This window comes from Pleurodeles waltl, chromosome 5 (assembly GCF_031143425.1).
Source record: "Pleurodeles waltl isolate 20211129_DDA chromosome 5, aPleWal1.hap1.20221129, whole genome shotgun sequence".
Classification (NCBI taxonomy): Eukaryota; Metazoa; Chordata; class Amphibia; order Caudata; family Salamandridae; genus Pleurodeles; species Pleurodeles waltl.
The window spans coordinates 441,353,842-441,374,223 of NC_090444.1; the positions used below are offsets into that span (position 1 = coordinate 441,353,842).

The 20,382-nt window shown below is 42.2% G+C and overlaps 1 protein-coding gene across 6 annotated transcripts in view; it reads right to left on the reverse strand.

Moving 5' to 3' along the window:
* PELI1 (pellino E3 ubiquitin protein ligase 1) overlaps positions 1–20,382 on the reverse strand; it is a 215,584-nt gene that overhangs the window by 73,917 nt on the left and 121,285 nt on the right. For all 6 annotated transcript variants that reach the window (XM_069234240.1, XM_069234237.1, XM_069234242.1 and 3 more), the window contains one exon: positions 1,562–1,704. In XM_069234240.1, coding sequence (XP_069090341.1) covers positions 1,562–1,632 — 71 coding nt within the window. In that variant the 5' untranslated portion in view covers positions 1,633–1,704. The remainder of the gene's footprint in view (positions 1–1,561; positions 1,705–20,382) is intronic.

Below are 20,382 nucleotides of genomic sequence, written 5' to 3' on the forward strand. Positions count from 1 at the left end.
CCGCCATTGAGCACGAAGGGGAGAGACAAAAGAAAAATGTAAATTACTGGTTCGGTAACAGAGTGACGTAACCGGTACTCATGCAAAAAGCTGCAATACCTCCGATCTAGTTCGCACTATATGAAACTTTAAAGCGCCAAGGCCGCCATGGAGCACGTAGGGAAGAGACAAAAGAAAAAAGTAGTGCACACACACTAAAGTATATGACTGATCGTGCAATAATCCATGTAACAGGGTCAGCCTGCAAAGCGGAACAAAGCAGCCAAAAGGTAGAAGTGTGAAGCATTTACCTAGGAAATCAAAGGAATTCTGATAGGCAGGCCCAGGAACGAATTAAAGTGATAGACATGGCTTGGGCATGGTTAAAGCCCACAGACTATATTGCATGTTAAGAAGAGCAGCGCTTGCGCACTGCTAGGCTTGACCTAAAAACAGTGTTCCTGGAGTCAGGGTTGTTTACTTAGCGAATCCAAGGATGATTTTTCTCTGCAACAGAATTAGTCAGTCTCACAAGTGCCCTGTGAATACAACAGCCTATTATACTTTAAAATAAGCAGGAACTGAATGAAGCCAGTAATAAAAAAGGGGGATATGTTCTCTTTAGACCAGAGAATATTTTCGTTATTGTAAAGTGAATCCATGGTAAGCTATTAAGAACTAACCAAGACAAATAAATAAATTGCAGAACAGTGTCAGAAAGTCAAATCCACTCTTATTTTAAAATTGTTATACTACTAATTTCTTGTACACTGCCCTGTGTATCAAGAACAACACCCACCAAGAGAACTCATTTCCATGAGTGACTTTAGCACATTGCTACCGGGACTAAGCAGTATAGTTACTGCAGTAAGAGGCATGTTAAGGTTTCAAGGGCAAACTTTGTCTCAGTCTGAGGTCGGGCTGGAGCAGTGTCACTCTGAGATGATTATCCGCAATTTAGAGATTCTATATAGGAATGTGCTTTTTAAAAGCAGTACTTCCAGTGCTGACATCGAAGCGACATTAGCAGTAAATAAGTCGCCAGTTCCTAGGAACTCCTTTGATGCACACAAACAGGAACGTCCATGCCACCCGAACATAATCAGTACCAAGTGGAAATAAAACAGTGGAAGCACTTTGTTCACTAATTATGCAGAAAGAAAATATACTCAAGACCGAGGTCTAGAATGTCCACTGGAGAATTTAACAGAACTGTTTTTCACATATACAGTATACATAGTATCAGCTTCCAAGGAGATATGTTGACCTGTGAACTGGGGAACAGAAAGCAACCCGGATGAAGTTCCATTAGGGAGACTTGCGGGTTCCACCAAACTTCAACCTGGTGAAACAAACATGACCAGGTTTGCAGGGAAGGTACTGAGGCAAAGGAAGTGCATCAAATGCTCAAACACTGAAATGCACGAATAACAGATGAGGAAAGAAAATACTCCACTTCCTAAAAACATAAATGTAATACAGAGACAGCCTATAGGTGAACTATGTTAGGAATGGAGGGAGCTGTTTTCTACTCGCAGACACTGCATTCTCATCAACTAAATGTTGTATGAAACACACTTACCCTAGTACAATGAGTTCACCATATTTCACTGGTGCTTTGGAAGGGTGATTTTCTTGATCAGGAGAAAACATGAGCGTGGTTGTCACTTTCACTGCAAGCAACGTCAGATCAAGAGGCTTGGCCTGATTTTCTCATCATTTCTTCTGAAATTTCAAAACGACAACAGAATATGATTATCTAAGTCAGACAATACAGGAAAATATTGCAGCAACCACATGAATACAGCATTTCCCCTGAGTCACAGAACAATATTTCGATTTAAACCAGCAGAAATTACGTGTTCGCTTCTTTCACTAAAGTAGAAAACTCTTTTATACCAACCTGTCAGTGCTAAGAAAGGTCTCTCACCTACCTGCCTGTGTAAGGAAAAGAAATAAACTACTGGAATTTCATTTTGAAAACTTTAGTATGAAGTGTCAATGGCCAATGTAAAAGACAAAGAAATCAAAATAGGAATTACCAATAACTAGTCAGTATCAATTCTTACCATAGACCAGTATACAAATGTAGACCGTTTACAATCATAGACCCCATACAAGTCAAAGTAGTTTCTATAATATATATATATATAAATAAATAAATAAATATAAATAAACAAAACTGGAGCAGGACTGGGACGCAGCACCTACTGCAATATGCTAGCAAGACACCATTTTGGTTATTTTGATGGTTCTGAAACTGGTGAAAACTCGAAATCCATCTTCCCAACTTCCTGTGATAAGACAGGAAAAACTAAGTGAAGTTGTAGTGCTCAATTATTCACATGAACAGAGTTCTGCTTGCCCAGGATATATGTCCACAAGATATACCTGAAGTGTGCAAGGCTCTCCACAAGATATACCTGAAGTGTGCAAGACTCACCAACAGTTGAGGGTGGCTACACATATCAAGCTGTAGGGTGATTGACAGTGGGTGGTAGATGATCATAGTTCAAGGACAATTGCTTTTATCTCTACACCTGCAAGGGAGATGGTCTAATGGACTACCCTATAGACTCGGAGGCTTGTACATTATGCCGGATGTTGGGTGACGATAAAGAGAAGTGATTTGCCCAGAACCTCGATCAGTTAAGCAGTGGAGCTGAGATTCAAACATAAGTCCACAGGTTCCAATGTAGTCCAGCTGTTGCCACGAGGCTACATCTCCTCCTACATATCGTGCAGATGGAATGTCTGAGGATATATGGAGTCCCTGTGAAAACATATATGGAGGTGGTTCATTTTAAGGCTGTTTATTCTTTTTCCTGTGGAAGTGATCGCGCATGCATACTGTCTTTGGGTCCTGCCCCACCATTCCATGGACACCCGATAGGCTGGTGGAATATGCATTCTCTTCCTTGCCAGACAGATTCCACCTGCCACTTCCCAGTCTCCGTTTCGTGTTGTGTTGGGTGCTGCCTGAAAATAGGGAGGCCTTAGCTGAGAGAATCTAGTTGCGGTCAAAGCTGGTACACATGGTTTGACCCGGTGATACCACAGTCTCTCCCTCCCTACTCTCCATATAGCCTTGAAAAATGCACCTGTTTCCATTCGAGATACTTCAAATGATGAACAGAGCTTTTAATCCTAATGGCTCAGGTTTCCAATGACTGTTCCCAAAAACAGGTCATACCCTTGTGCATTTAGCAGGTAGTGGTGTTACATCATCGTCAGAGACATTTGCCAGGACAAGACCGTATTGGTTGCCTTAAGGACAGGAACAGACCAATCACTGTAAAGAAGACATATGCTGCTGCATCATGCCTGGTAAAGAGAGAAGGGTGTATTGCCCAATGTGAGGAAAGGTTCCAGGAGGGAAAAACTGACTAAAGCCTACGTTGAAATTCTCGAGCTAATGAATTACCAAGGAGGCAATGTAAGATCTTGCAGCCCAGCCTGCAAGGACAGACCCCGACAAGAGCACACATGATGAATGTGACCAGGAGGCAGAGGACCTGCAGAGAGGCATTTCAGGACTAGGCGTGGTGAGACTCTATCACCCCATCTCACCTGGTAGTATCTCTGGCCTTACCATGGCCTTTATCTACCCTTTCAGCCACAGTGGGAAACTGTGTGTTCAATGCTTGGCGCACTTACTTTATATTCAGCTGTACAAAGGTAATGCACTGCGCACCCCAAGAGCCCAGAGACAAGCAACAGTACCCAGGAGTGTTACTGCCCAATAACTACAGACTGCTCCGACTCCGAGAAAAGCCACAGAAGCTACAGTTCAGAATTAAAATGTAATTCAATATCGTGCACCACCGGCAAAAAGAGCAGCGGCACGTAGAAATGTCCTACCGAGCTATCTTTGCGCTCTGAGCCTCCCAGCATTTGAATTGACGCTTTCTAGCACTCCCGTCGCCTATGTCCTCACTTGCTCCCCCCAACACGGAAAAAAAAAAAAAGAGCTAATTAAACTCTGTTCTGCTCCACAATCTCCCTCGAGTGTTCATAATGGAGAGCATTTTCGTTTCAATATCCCAACTACTCATGTGTCTCCTGTGTGTGCCACCTCTAGGACATCACACATTTAATCATCAAGGGGAAATTGATTGGGTGGCCTGCTCCATTTAAAAGGTCAAAATTACATCAGAATTAACTACAGGTGACAGTTTCTTAAATTTACCTTTTTAAGAATCAACTTTAAATTCCCTCCATTCCCCTTAGAAAAACTGCCCTGCTGGGAAACCGAGGAAATCAACACTTGCACGGGGTACACAAGACCTTGAAATATAATGCACTAGAAGTAAGTTTCGGGCAAAATAGTTTAAAATGTTGAAGTTTATGGTTGAAAGCGTGGAGAATGCAGTCAACTGTCTGTCGTAGATCACACAAACGCTCGTGGTAAAAGACACTCACATGACATGCTCGTGACCAAGGATTCAGTTGGTCATTGTGTAAGAGATGGTATACCGTGACTTCATGAATTAGAAGTAAATGTGATTAAAACATGACCGAATAGAACAGAATGAAATTAAACAGAACAACACCATACGGGGTAAAGTGAAATAGTTTGGCGCATCTCCCATAAATGTTATAAATCACAAAATCATAATACAATAAAATCTTTCAACTCAAATTTTGTTATTTTTCATATAAAACCTTCTCCGGGGAAACGCATTATGCGTTAAGGTGAAGAAACTGGGATTTATTTATTTTTTCTAACGCACATGAAATTAGCGCTTTGTTTACACGGAAGCTCGTGAGCGCGGTTTACTTTTTGCTGAATATTTTAGCACACAGTTCCCACCGGGCAGCGACCCAAGCAGCATAAACTGTTTGCTGAGGGAAAGCCTCGCGCAGTCACCTGATTTGGGGTGACCGAAAACTGCTGAAGGGCTGAGCTCCAGTCACGAACTCGAGGAATTCTGAAACATCTGTAGCACGGAATTATTAGCAAAAAGCAGAAATGCCATCCGCCTACTGCCGATCTGCCCAGAGACAGCAAAGGGAACGTACACGCGGGTGTGGGCCAACTGCAGAGTCCCCCGCTCAACAAGGAGGAATGTGGCGCAGTTCGTGTTCTGCTGCTGCATCAAGGAGCTAAACACAGAATCCATTGTTTGCAAGGGTGGAGGATGTGAAAGAATCTACAGATGGAAAGTGGTCCAAAAATGTGCTGCAACTGTCAAAATTGGAAGAAAAACAGCAAAGCGAGAAATGCTGTCCTCCAATTTTAACATTAGCTCATGTTGCTTGCACAGCGCTTTACACCATTGGAAGGTCATTGGGGTCAGGGTCGCTGAAAAGATCCAGAGAATAAAATACTTCGAAATAAATTACATCGAATAAAAGAAAAAAAGAATACAATGAAATAAAAAAAATCAAATACTTTGAAATCATGGTTTAGATATAACGAGAGCCGCAAGCGAACCCAAAGTCTGCCCGTACAATCTCCAGTCAGCAGCTCCTCAAGATTGAACCGGTGGCTAAAAGTTGATTTTACCAGCGCGCTGCGGAGTAAGGGTCTCCTCCTAATGTGCCTGAAGGCACAGCACTTTGACACCGGTATTCATTCTGTTGCCACAGAAATGCCAACTAGGCCTGGGTATGCTCAGTGCTACCTCGATGGAGGCACGGGTGTGGCATCTGCATAGCGTGAAACTAGCCAAACGGCAGCAAAGCGCTACAGAGGGGAAAATAAAACAAGTAACACGAGCATTGGCAAAGCCAATATATGCCTTGCTTGGAGTCTACATGGGCACAGCTTCGAGTTTAAACCATTCCTGGTTTCGTGTGTGTAGTTTCTGGAAGACCGTTCTTGTACAAACATTCCTGCTGTACTAAGATTTTGGAATATAACTAGGGTGACCACCTGGCATTGGGGCAAATTCTGGACAGGACTGTAAAAATAATTCAGGACAAAGGGTCAAAATTCAGGACAAAAATTCAAGAACAAAGGTCAGTTTTACAGACACACCCAAGAGAGGCCATACCCCATTACGTTACAAATGCATTTATTTACTCTTTAAAAAAAAAAAGTAACATAGCACTATTTATTCATTGTGGTCTTTTTGGGATTGCCTCCTGGTATGCTACATTCAGGTGTCACATTACAGGTGTCTTGTTCAGTAGTAAATGAATGCCTTTCAGAACTGTGTCAAGGCCAACCCCACTACCCAGATCTACCCAATCTTTCTTGAAGAGAAAGTAACAACAACATTTTGTATAGGTTTCTGAACATTTTAAAACCCCTGGCAAACAGTTTGGGAAACATTACGGTAATTAACCTTATGCTAGTTTAAACAAATTGAACAAAAACATCTGACTCACCCCAACCGCCCATGTACTTTCAACTTAAAAAAAAATTGATGAGGCAGGGCAGAGGGTGTGGGTGACAGTCTCACACCTATGTTCAGGATGTGGGGTACCCACAGCTTGTCTGTAGTCTCACAGCACTAGCGTATGTCTGGGACTCTACATTTATCTCAGAACTGGGAGCCTGGACTACCAAAGAGGATACAAGAGGAGGATGAAACTGAGATCAAATGGGAGGTTGTTGCTAAGGACAGGATAAATAAGGAAGAGAAGAACAAGATGGGTCCACCAAGACTATCAGAATGTATTTGGCACCTGGGGAGTTGTCTCTGCAGACAGGAGAGAAACAGAAGAGGCACTGTCAAGTGTTCAAACAAGTAACACCTGCCCACCTTGGCAAACTCGTCTGGTGTAATGGTCCACTGTTTGTGCTTGTGAAGGGTGAGCAGGGGACAGACCCCTTGTAAGTTTGTGCAAGGCAAGTGCCCACTGTGTCCATGTCTTTAAATGGTTTTGAAACTGAGCAAAAGCCAAACTAGTGATCTGGGTTATCCCCAAGTGTCAAGTACGTATATAATCTTCAAAATATTTGGGATGTAAATTTTCAAATGTAATTAAAGTTTCTTTAACATACGACACTGTTTTCCTCTTTATATGCAATTAGACCTCAGATTGAACTGGGAACTAGTTACCTTTTTCATACCCAGTGATCAATATCTACCATTCTCCCACTGATTAGCAGGATGAAAATCTTGGAAGAGCATCACAGTCCCTCCGAGCCAGTTTGCTATTTGGTCTTCTCTTCTGCTTTTCTGTAGTGGGCCACGTGGCACTAGTTAAGATGGTGTGTTACCCCGAGAATAGTATTATTTTGCAAACCTTTCCCTGCTCATCCTTCTTTCTTCCTTCCTTCAGACATGCCACACATCTGATGTGATCACTGGGGTGCCTTCAGGTAGCCCTTTCCATTCTAAAGTTACCTGTGACTGCAGGTGGATTAGCCTTCTGGACTTAAAACGCTATTATTCAGCTGCACAGGTCCAATGGGTGGCGCGCAGGCTTTCTACCCACCCCCATGCACGAGATGGGGGTTTATCTGTGAAGACTTAAGGAGGGCTTATTGCACTGCTCATTGTTTCCTTCTGACCATTCTATAGATCACCATCCGGGGTTATCATGCACAGCTTTCTCTTGCCTTGCTAGAAACTGTAAACTCACTGACACGAAGAAACCCTGTGCTCCTGCACTACCTTTGCTAAGCCTTCCCACTCGCACAGGATGGCTGTGCTCAGCGCAATTCCATCAGTGGCATGCTGCAGGTGTCTTAAAATTGGGGGGGATTTGTTTCTGGATTACAAGCTACTGAATTTTCAAACCCTTGTGGCAGACTACTATCTTCACCCCGGTCAACTCCTTACTTACAACCACCTTAAACAATCATTAAATGCCCTATTTCATATCTGCTACCTAGCACTAACCGTACATGAGGTGTGCCAGAAGCTCTACACCATAGGAACTGGTGGCAAACTGAATGACTGGGTGTACAGACCTTTCCTGCAACATTGAGTCCACTCCAGGTCTTCTAGTCATATTACCTGGGTGATTGATGTGGCCAAACCTCTGCAAGATACAGACTAGACTAAAATACTGGACTTTGCCCACAAAGTATCCCACAGCTGTCACTTTAAGTACATTCGTAGAGCTTCCTTGGCAATACATTCCGCTCATTGCTTGCCATTGGCTTTGTAACTCACATTTTGTTGCTTTCAATTTGCTGGCTTTATTTGTTTTGGGCTATGCAGCTTGAGTTTTTCACCGACTTCAAAGTGAGCCGATTTATGCGACAATCTTGCTGGATACTGGGGTTAGGAAAGAAATTTTTCTATCACATGACAACATTTAAATAAACTTCAGAATATAGGAGTACAAATGAAGCCCATTTGTGTTAATTCCGAACTGCGCTGCAAATACCTTTATTTGATTGAAACAAATCATTGCATTAGGTAATGCAATTTCCACACAGTCTGTGCACTGTATAGTTTTATTTTAAAAACTGTATATCTGTGCAATGTAATGGTCATTTCAATAAGAACATGTTGTCTGAAATGGCAGTATGTTACCACATTAGGCATACACCACTCCACTCTGCACCACTGCACCATACTCTGCATCACTCCAATTTACACCACTCCTCCATGCCAATGCACTCGTCTCTACTCTGAGCCACTCCACCCTATACCACTGCTCTCTATGCTACCTCAAACTACACCGCTTTACTCTACTCTGTAACAATGCACTTTACGCTTCTGTACACCACTACGCTCTGCGCCTCTGCACGCTATACCACTCCAGACTAGGCAACACCAATCTAGTCTGCACAACTCCACTCTATGCCACTCTACAACATTGCACTGTACGCCACTGCACTCTATGCTAATACACTTTACTCTAAACACTCAACTCTATGCCCCTGCACTCTATATCAATACACTGTCCGTTACTCTAATCTCTCTGTACCACTTTACTCTAAACCACTTTACTCTATGCCATCACACTGTATGGCACTCAATGAACTCCACTCTACCCTTCACCTCTTCACTTTATGCCACTGCACTCTACTATGAAACAATCTATTCTACGCCACTGCACTCTATTCCACTCTGCCCCATTGCACTCTACTTCATTTGCCTCAGAGCCGTTGATCAGTGGATGACCTGGAGCCATCTCAAACTAAATGCCTCCAAAACGGAAATACTCATATGTGGTGACTGGAAAAAATATGACCCACTGAGCATCTGGCCTGACGATCTCAGACTACCTCCTCAATTATCCGAGGAAGTTAAAAACCCTGAAATTACCATGGACTCCAAGTTAACAATGAATGCCCAAGTGGACAAATCAGCACAAACAGGCTTCATCACCTTGAAGACTCTGCAACGCATCTACCCCCACCTCGGATTGCCGCACAAGGTGCAGGCTACTATCTCTCTTGTACTATCCAAACTGGATTATGCCAATGGCCTCTACCATGGATCATCTCTATCTATTATGAAAAAAACAACAGCGTATTCAGAACTCCACTGCCAGGCTACTATCACATGTAAAACCAGAAGCCCACATCTCCCCTGCCTTGAGAGCACTACACTGGTTACCCGTTGCCAGAAGATCCCCTTCAAACTGCTTTGTATCACCCACAAAGCTATACATGGAACAGGACCGCTTTTTATCAAAAACAAAGTAACCAAATACATTCAACAAAGAAACCTCTGCTCAAGATTGGCATCCCGCCTTAGACCACCACACACAAAATAAAAATAAAAAAACTAAAAAAAATAAAAAAAACTATAGTATAGGTGGTACATCCTTCTCTGTTAAAGCAGACAAACTATGGAATTCATTACTCCCAAATATAAAATCCACAAATAACTATCTTGTCTTCAGAAAACTACTCAAGAGTTGGCTCTTTTCTTTATAACCACCATATGCAAACAGCAATGGACTGCATATGTTGTGTTGATAAATATTTTTAATCTGATTATATGTATATTCTAGATATGTATAGTTCTTTAGGAAAGATGTATCGCTACTATGGCATAACAATATATTACATACATACCCTTTAAAACTGTTTAACAAATGTATATTTACTCATGGTTATATATATTTGACTCATCCAAAACCCCTCCTGCTACTATGATCTCCCTAACCCTTTCCACAGAACCTTCCCTCCTCCATCTCTCCTTTACTCATCCCAAGCTTTATCTAGAACTATAAACTCCCAATTAACACTTCTGCCTCCTCTATCCCTCCATTACTCTAGTCAATCCAACTAATAAACTCACATATCCTCTGCTCAAATTAACTAATAATAATACTAAAACTATACCCCTATTTCCTTTAACTAATCCACCACCAATTCCTCTTGGGTTCCTGAGTAGCGTGCTACTTGCGGAAAAACGCTTCAACGCCTAGTCAGGGATAGTAAGCGCTATATAAATACTATTACAATTACACCAATGCACTCTGAACAACTGCACTATACGCCACTGCACTCTGACATTCTACTCTGTAACACTGCACTGGCCGCCACTGTAGTCGACACCACTACTCTGTACTACGGCATTCTGCACCAATACACTCTAATCCACTGCACTCTATACTACTCTACACAACTCTACTCTACGTGACTGACCTTTACAGCACTATACTGTGCTCTGCACTTTATCACGCTACACTACTCTACTCAATGCCCCTCCACTTTGCCACTCGAGTCTAATCTGCACTCTGTGCCACTGCACCATTCTAACCTACTGCACTCTGCCACTATTGTATGCCACTATACTACACTGCACTCTATACCACTCTACTCTGCCCCATGCCACTGCACTCTAAACAACTGCACTGTATGCCACTGCCCTTAACTCTGCACCACTGTACTCTACGCCACTGCTCTCTGTACCACTCTACACCACTGCCCTTAACTCTGCACCACTGTACTCTACGCCATTGCTCTCTGTACCACTCTACACCACTGCACTGATACTCTACTCTGTAACCCTCTACGCCACTGCACTCTATGCCACTCGAGTCTACTCTGCACTCTATGCTACTGCACCACTCTGCACTACTGCACTCTATTGTATGCCACTGTACTCCACTGTACGCTATGCCACTGCCCTCTACTCTGCACCACTGTACTCTACTGCTCTGTGCCACTCTACACCACTGCACTGACACTCTGCAACATTACACTGTGCCACAGTATTCTACGCCACTGCACTGTATGCCACTCTACTCCGCATCACTCCACTGCACTCAACAGCACTATAATCTACTCTGCACCACTCCACTCTGCACCACTATGCCACTGCGCTCTGCCACAAAAGTCTACTCAGCACTCTATGCCACTGCACCACTCTACACTACTGCACTCTGCCACTCTAATGTATGCCACTCTACTCTGTCCCATGCCACTGCACTCTACGCCAACGCACTCTAAACACCTGCACTGTACCCACTGTACTATACTCTGCTCCACTGTGCTCTATGCCACTCTAAACCACTATGCTATTAACTTTTAGCCATGCTGGACAGCAGCCACTCTAGTGTGTAACATGGCTAAAACACATTGGCAAAGCCAATAACTCTTGCATAGACAGGACTTATTGGCTTTGCCAATGTTTGTTAGTACAATGAGGTACAGAGGTCCATGAAAGAACCGTGAATGTTTAAGTCCTTATTTTAAACATGCATTACACACATCATAATATAGGCTGCTACAAAATGCGCAAATACATTTTGGTTAAATAAAAAAGTCCTTCTAAAATACAGATTTGAATAATATACAGTGTATACCTAGTACCAAATTTTTTATTTTTTTATTTTTTTTAACAGTCCAATAAAACCACACTCCACAGTTCACTTTGGAACACCTCTCTAAAAGAAAATATCTTTGACTCCTTTGATTAAAGTCAATACAGGTTTCCAAGCCCCTTTACATTTGCAGATTTACCCGTTGCGCACATTGGCATCTCTTTAGGGAAGGAGACACCCTGGCAAGAAGGCCTTTTATCATCTGTCTGCCCCTCCCCCAGAGCACAGGAGACTCCCTGCCTTTCCCTCCAGCTAGAGAAAATTGTCTGTCCTAATAACATTTTATCCTTTAGGTGAAAGACTAAAATTACGGACAAATGCCGTCCGTTAAGCCTTTCATCACAGACGACGGACGGCAGGGTGATATTACGGGCAGTCCATGAAAATTACGGGTGGGTGGTCACCCCAAATATAACATTCTGAAACCTTTCTACAACCACTCAAAGCTCTATCCCCTTTGCGATCCACTCCAGGTATGTTTACGTAGACCAGGCTTCAGAAAAGGAAAAAGGTAATTTTAAGAGGCAAAAGTATAAGTGAAAACACACATCAAAGCCTCCACCTTAGCAAAGATTTATTACTATGAGTATAAAAGAACAGCCTCATCACAAGAGCCCTCATGCCCACGAACCTGCAACTTATAGATTTGAATTCTGGCAAAGCCAATTCAACCTTTCGGCCTTTCAAAGGTTGACTGGGTATCTTCAAGCTAGATAAACTATTCAAGCACCTGAGTCAACACATTATACACTCGACAGACAGTGATAATTTCATAAGTATTCGTCTTTTTTTTTTGTTTTAGCAATAGCTTGGAAACTGCTTTAGCTATTGTTAAAAGATCTATTGTGTACAATGTTAATGCGCTGGATCATCCTGCTGCTTATCATTGGTTGGCTTGCTTTCAATCTCATTTGCTTGCCCCGTTTTCAAATACTTTCTGTTCAGTTCTTGTTTTTGTTCCTCCCCAGGAGGATAGCTTCTGTACCATCTTTTTGATTGGATGAATTATATACTTCCACTGCTTACACTCAGGGAGCTACTTTTTTTCTTTTTCTTTGAGCACGTCATGTGAATGTATGCGCTTTTGTGTTCTCTCCCTCACATCGCCCACGCTCTGTGTTGCTCAAACGCATCTGTTGCTTCCCCTGCTGTGGCACTATGCCCTTTTTTACCCACCCAACTCCTCTGTTACATCCCCACCTATTTGCTAACTGCCAATCAGCGACGCGCTGCTTCACCACTCTCCGGGGTTCTTTTTTCCTGTTTTGGAGCTACCAGCAGCTGCAATTTACTACCAGGCCACCCCTTTCTTTAAAAAATAAATATTCACCAGAAAGAAAAAAAAAAAAAAAAAAATATATATATATATATATATATATATATATATATATATATATATATATATATATATATATATATATATATATATACACACACACATATATATACATACACACACACACATAATAATAATAATAATAATAATAATAAAAGGGTACAGTGACTTTATAGTTACTTCAGATTCTAAACATACAGAACCAAAGAAATTCACTAATTATCGTTATAGTTTTCTCAAGTACCTGTACCTCACACGCCCCGCCATGCACAGCTTTCTTATCAATAATTTAATTACAAATGTTGCAGTGATACTATCAATGATGTCCCAAAAGAGGTCTTGAGTGCTGTAATATGTGGGGTAATTAGCAGTGCCTGGCAAGGGCACGAGTTATAGTTACTGGAGGGAACTTTAACATCCTTCAATTTAAAAAACACCTTAGCTTCTCAGCGGGTACAAAGTAAGTCTCTGCATTCCAAGGGTGTTTCAATGTTTGGCAACACAAAAGTACGATGGACGGAGTGCCTAAACTTTTCAAACACTCACCCCCAGTCACAGATCTGGGTTTAATCCATCGTTCCTTTGCTCACTATGCCACCCCAGTTTGGAACCAGCCATATGTAAATCAGTCTTGACCCTGCTCCCAATGGGAACAGTCCAGCCCTAACTGCCAAGCCAGGTCTTCCCTTGACAAGGTTCAAGCATCCTGGGAGCGGTTTTAGGGTATCACCCTTCAACAGCCAGCTTAGCTTGAATCCAGTGGCACAGTGGGCAAGGGACTCATGTCTGGGCATACCCTTCCCAACAATGGATTAAGCCCAGATCTGTGAATGGGGGTGAGTGGTTGAAAAGTTTCAACACTCCATCCATCACCCTTTTGTGTTTCAATGTTTGCACTGCAACATCCATGACGTGCCAAGATGTCTTTTGTACCCGCAGAGAAGCCAAGGTTTGGAGATTCAGCAGCACACGGCATGGCGCAGCATTTGGCACTGCCAGTGTTCAGGCGCTCGCAGGTAGTTTGGCATGCCACGCTGAATATATATATACATTTATTATATTATGTACAGCCAATAGTTTTCATTCAGCATCCGCATGCGTACATAGGCGCCCTGGAGGAAAAAAAATATATATATATTTCTTTACATTTTCAGGACGCCTTTGTACCATTGCTGATGCTGAATATCATTAGAAAAAACACTGACAAATCCAAGTTGTCACCTAATGCCTTTCAAAGGCAAGACCAATTGGTTTTGCTGTTGTTAACAAGGACTGTACACAAATCTAATTGCTTGGTCCACATCATCAATTTGGAATATAGACTCACAGTGACCCATATAGAAGATAAGAGGACAGTTTTCTATTTTTTTTTTGAGAGGCCTCTACCTTCATTCAAACTGCAGACAGCAAATTGTCAGCAGTGGACAAGCTCCTTCTGACCAGCAGATAGATGGGTTTTGCCGAGCAAAGGAACATTTGGCAGACCAACAGATGCCTTGGTCACAAATAAGCAAGATTCATCACACAGAAGTGTGAGTGTCAGCTAACCAATAACATTTCATTAACAAGTGTGCTAAACTCATCTGCTCTTTGTAAGAAGGGCCACTGAAATACTTTCTTCTGACTCTTTAGCCTCATGTCCACTCACCTTATGTTTTAACACTTCAGCAAAATTGATGTTAACTTGGTCATAGCAAAATTGATGTTAAACTGCTCATTTCATGTTTCAAAACACAAACCCCAAGATGGATTTGAACAATGTCATTACTGTAGATACAATGGAGAACTGCAGTGCTGAGAAATGATATGATGCATCAATGTGAATAATAATTTGGCTTTTCATGTGCATTTCAACAACTCCATTGAATATGATAAAAATGTCTGTTAAAATACCACTATTGCAAATACACAAATTATCACTTCTCGTTTGCTTACAATTTTTGTTACTGGAATAGAAATTTGTCTTAGACTGTATCTGAATTCCCAAGTGTTGTCTTTACAATCATTCTTTGTTAAAAACTTGTCTATTAAGAACTACCTTGTTCCAGGGGTGCTACAAGAATGCAGCCTGAACCCTGAATTTACTCATTAGGCATTGAATAAAAAATGACTTATTATTTCAGACCTGGGTAACTTGCTTATGGCCTGAGCACTGATCTCTGAGAATTCCCTGGGATGTTAAATGTCTGGCATGAGCTGTGGTTAATGGTAAATGTCTTCGTGTTATGGCTATCCCGTCATGCCTGAAACTTTTGTTACTGTCGTTTTAGTCTAGCTTCTAAGTCATTAGTGAGTATATAACGATGCCTATATAGACATTCCTTCTGCCTTAGTCGTCCTAACCTGGCCCTGCTTACGGACGTAAGCCTAAGCGTTTTATTCTAACTTAATTTATTCACATTCTTGCCTCCAATACATTCTAGGGCTGCAGTGGTACTCAAATTAAATGAACCCTAGAGTATTGGGTGAGGAATGGAGGGAAGAAAGTGTCCACTCTCAGGGTGTACTACAGCGGAGGGCAGTCTAACCCTCCGCAAAACCCATTTCAGTTGTGCAGTTCAATCCACCAGTTTGGGGTCTTGCGGCGCCTCATATTTTGTTATTTTAGCTCTTCGGTGTTTGTGGGTATGACTGGGAGTAAGTGGCCAATTCCCTGGATAAAATTTTCAAGCAAGTCCAGGTCGCTTGGTAGATGGTTTTGTTTAGTCCTAATAAGTTGGTTTAACTACGATGTGAGCATAAACTACTGATGGCAGATCTCAGTGTTTTTGTTCCTGGAGAAGTTATTGTAGTAACCTAACAGACAAGTGTCGTCCAGCTCTTGTGTTCCACCGCAATCTCAATGATGCCGGGTTCTAAAATTTTAGAGTTTCCTGGGCCATTTGGGTCAATGAGAAACTGGATATATTGTTTTACTTTCAGGAGGGCAAAGCAGTTCGTAGTTTGGTTTTGGACCAAAGAATGTGCTTATGACTTTGGTTGCGGATAGGTACAAATGTCTTCTGGCATGCTCCCGGTAAAGGAGTTTGGTGCTGGGTGAGAGACTGAAAAAGTATTATAAGCTGTGGAGAGGATACGTCTATATTGGTAGGGATAGTTGTCAGGATGTGTTCAGCAGTTGATATGTGCTTGTTTTGGTGTGGTTATTGATGAGGAATGTGCTACACAGTGGCAAAACTCACTTCATGTCGCTATTTAGATGACATGGGCCAATTCCTGCTACTCGGGATGCTTTAGAAGGGGTTGCATTGCATCTGTGAAGGCTAGTTAAGTTCTCATATGTTAAGCAAAATGTAGAGATTGGATGGTGTTCACGATTAATATTCTTCAATGACACTTCATATGACAGGGGGTTGGTTATGGGCTTGGTTTGTGTGTGGCCAAGGTGAGGATTGTGGATGTCTAGAATAATGGGCCATTTTGTTGACTACTGTTCTTGGCTCGGCTTGGTTGTAGAATGGAGTCTAGTGTGTGGTGAAGTGGGTGTTGTGTAGCTGCATAGTGGAGGAGAAGTAGTTTGGGAAAGTGTGGTGCAGGCACTACGGCTGAGCTAATGCAGGCAATACTGAATGCAAGGTGATGGAGACTTGATGAAATGAGATGTGAGGTTAGGTGCTGAGTGGGAGCGGTGCGGGCAGCGGCGTGAGGGGTGTTAATGTCAATCCCAGAAGTGGGTTAAGAAAGTAAGTGGTGAAGAGGCTTCTAAAGTGTACAGCTGTAGTGCAGTACAGTGGGGTGTTAACCAATGTAAGTGTGGGTGCGATTTGGTATGTAAAGCAGGACATATAAATCAGGATTTTAAGGGTTGTTGGTGTAATGTGGGCAGAGGCTGAAAGGACAGGAATGTTGGACAATGGGTGGAGAAGACAGATTGGCGGGATATGGAGAAAGGAAGCAGCAGGAAGGAGAAGGGGGCGCATGGGTGCGGGGGTGGAGGAGAATGATGCTACAGCGGTAGCAGATAGATAAAGGTAGGGGCTGGGTGGAAGTTTCACTAGGAGAAGGTGCGGGACAAGAGTGAGCGTGGGACGGACGGATGAGTAGGAGTGAGGTAGAGGGTGATGGAAAGGGACAGCTGGTAGGTTGGCGGGTTCGGGTAGGGGAGAAACAGGGCTTTATGATGGGGAGGGGCTGAGGGCAAAGGGGGATGGTTTAATGTTCTGTACTGGTTATTAACTATAAGGAGGTGGAAAAAGTAGGTCTCAGGAAGGAGTGGGATTAGACAATTGTGTGGCGTACGGTATTTGTAAAGTGGTGTTCACAGCGTAATCTTTTGAACAGTTAAAATAAATGAATTCAGTTTGGTTTGAACTATTTGTGTTCTTGTGTGCGAAATGGTATGTGGTGGGGAAGCTACTTCAATCAGTGCGTGCAGTAAGGGTTTGGTAGAATTGTTGGTTTGGATTGGTTGGTGTTCAGAAAATGGTTCTGAGTGGGAGGTTCAACAGTCTTCTGGTCCTGTGCTGTGCATAGTGCGTAGATAGGAGTAGGCACGTTGGGAATTCCATCGAACACCACAAGCCTACAATGTGTTTCTATATTTGTTTAAATTAAACTCATTCCTGGATCATGGTGTCTGAGCAGGCTAATATTTGGAGTGCTTGTCTTGGAGAAATTCCAGGCTAATGCCATGGAAGTCCCAGTGTGTGGCTTATAACGTTTTGAAGTGTGTACACACATTAGTTGACTACTTGAGGGAACCTTGCATATAAAAAGGAACAGGTACTACACAGGAAGCAGCAGTGCAAGGGAGGCTTGCACTGTTGATTCGTATGTGGTATACCTATCCAGTGTGCAAGAGAAGTCACACCATTAATACCCATGTGGCTCCTGTTATGCATGTGTAAAGGCTGCTTTCATGATGGATGTACATGTGGTACAGATGTAGACAATCTACTTCCTACTGCGTAGTTTTAAATGCCTCAGAAAACACACTGGCAAATAAGGAGCTAGTCACCAATAATTTATATCACTGACTAGACAATGTTTGTGTGTCTTGCTGTACAGGAGATTCTAACCACTTGCACCACCTACAGTAAGCCATGAATAGTCAGCTTCGCTACCGCTGGAGACAAGAGACCAAAGCAAGTAGCCTGGCTATCCTAAAGGAGAGCATTAGCGTTGGTGGCTCTGGGATCAAAGTCTGCCACTGCTCACGCTTGTGCCAGAAATACTCAGAACTATGTCCCATCTGCCCAACAACACTACTAAGAAACTGCACATCATAAGAAGCACTGGCAAAGCCAAAAGCTCTCGCCTTTTTGATCTATTTGCTTTGCCAGTGCTTTTTGCAGATGCTGGAAAAAAGAATGAAAAAGGCACCATGACGTGCATGCCTGCATGCTCGATTACAAGTCATGACACTGTGATGGCCCATCGTGTTGACAAACATGCACAGGAGCACACATCTGCAAGTCTACTGGTATAAAGTAGCTGTCATTTTATTTATTTTTTTGTTTACTGTTCGACAATACTGTTAAAAAAAAAACAAAAGAAAAAAACATTAAAAAAATACTGGTGGAAAAGCAAGTCTTGTGGTATCGCAAAACTGTTGCTAGAACTCAATGTTTTTAATCTTTATAAATGACAATTTATTTTTCAAATACTTCTCTCAGGAAGAACTGAGCAGATTAATAAGAAAGTTTCAGAATGTAAAGTTAAAAAAACAAAATAAAAAATAAAATAAAAAAAACCTTGTCAAGGCCTTATTTACTTCCCACAGGATTCTGTCATTTGGCCCTATATAGTAGTCCTGAGGGCAGATTTATGGGCCTCCAGGAGAAGTGTTATTCTAAGTACTCCTTCTGCCTCAGACACCAGCTGAGTGCAGCAGATAGCCCTTCCCCTTGCACCATAAAAACATTTTTGTGGCAAAGCGTGTGCCTTCATGTAAATTTTGGCATGCAGGAGATAAAACAAACCTTAACAGTTGCTCTTCAACCAGACACCAGCAAAAACAAGCATCTGCAATGCAGTGGGTCTCCTGTTGCTCGAGTTAGAGCTATTAGCGTTGTAAAGTCCTAACCGGACTAAGCTTGCGACACAAACTGAAAATGAAAAGTAATACAATTTCACATAAGGAAGCCGATTTAAAGCGCCATGCCATGAGCGTGAAGGTGACTAATCAGAAGAAAAAAAAAAAAAAAAAAACGGTCCAGTTTCGCCTTTGCATAGTATTAAAATATATATATAAAATCACACTGTTTAAATCCTTGAATTTGCAAAGAAGCGTTAGGATAAACAATAGAATTAAACTGGTAGTTATGAAAAGCGCTCAATTACTGCCCAGCGAGATCACACTGCCTCCGAAATAAAGAGAAAAAGTAGTCCAGAAACCATACGGAAAACATGGAGCCTCGTATGTTTCAGTAGTAGGCTGGTGCTCTCGAGGAGAGCTAAACACCGGAACAGGCGTAAGGCAAGCCCACGAGCCAACGAAAGTGACAGGTGTGACATGGGCGTGGTTAAAAGCCAACAGAGAGATTACAACAGCAACAGAGCTCTGGCGCGCTCGACCCTAAAAAATGTCCCTACTGCTGTGCTTTTAGAGACAAACTGGGAGGGATAAGGAGCAAGATGGCACTGGGGTATTTGAGAGAGGGAAGTAGCATTCCAGTGAGAGGAAGCTAGAAAATCCATGCATTCTCATAAGAAAAGAAAAAAGTGATTGCAATAAAGGTGAATAGTGGAAGGATACAAGTTAGCCAGTCAAAAGGATTGTAAAGGGGGTAAGCTCCAGGGGACGGATAAACACAAAAGAGAAGGAATGTATGCCAATGAATAAGAAGCAACCAAATGAGAGCGACAATAAACTCAAGTAATGGTAAGCAAGGAACAGGCTGCAAGTCCATTGTAAGTCACAACAGGTCTTTTGCAAACAAATAGCTTGCTCTGTCTGATAAGCGAGATCTAAAAAATAGATCCCTGAATGGGTGCAGTGGAAGAGTAAAGCCATCCAATCAAAAGGATGGTAAGGAAGCTGTATTCGAGGGGAAGAAAAAAAAAAACAAGAAGAAACAAGCCAATGAGATCGACAAGAAAGCAAACCAATAGTAAGCAATGGACTGACAGACAAAAAGCCCACAGTTCTTCTATGATCCACAACTGCTTTTTCGGCAATCCTTTTGATATTTTTCACATAATGCAGAATAAGGTACCACGTCAAACAGTATAGGGATATTACAAATCACTTTAAAATATTGTACATGTACAGCAGCTGAGAATCTGAAGATTTCTAGAAATGCTACAATGTAAATACGAAGATACCTGGTGATAGATCTGTGTAGCATATTTTTTTCCGTTTTATAGGCATACGTTTTAAGTATAATGCAAAGCAAGTGAAAAAGAAATCACTGGTAAAACTTATTTCCAGG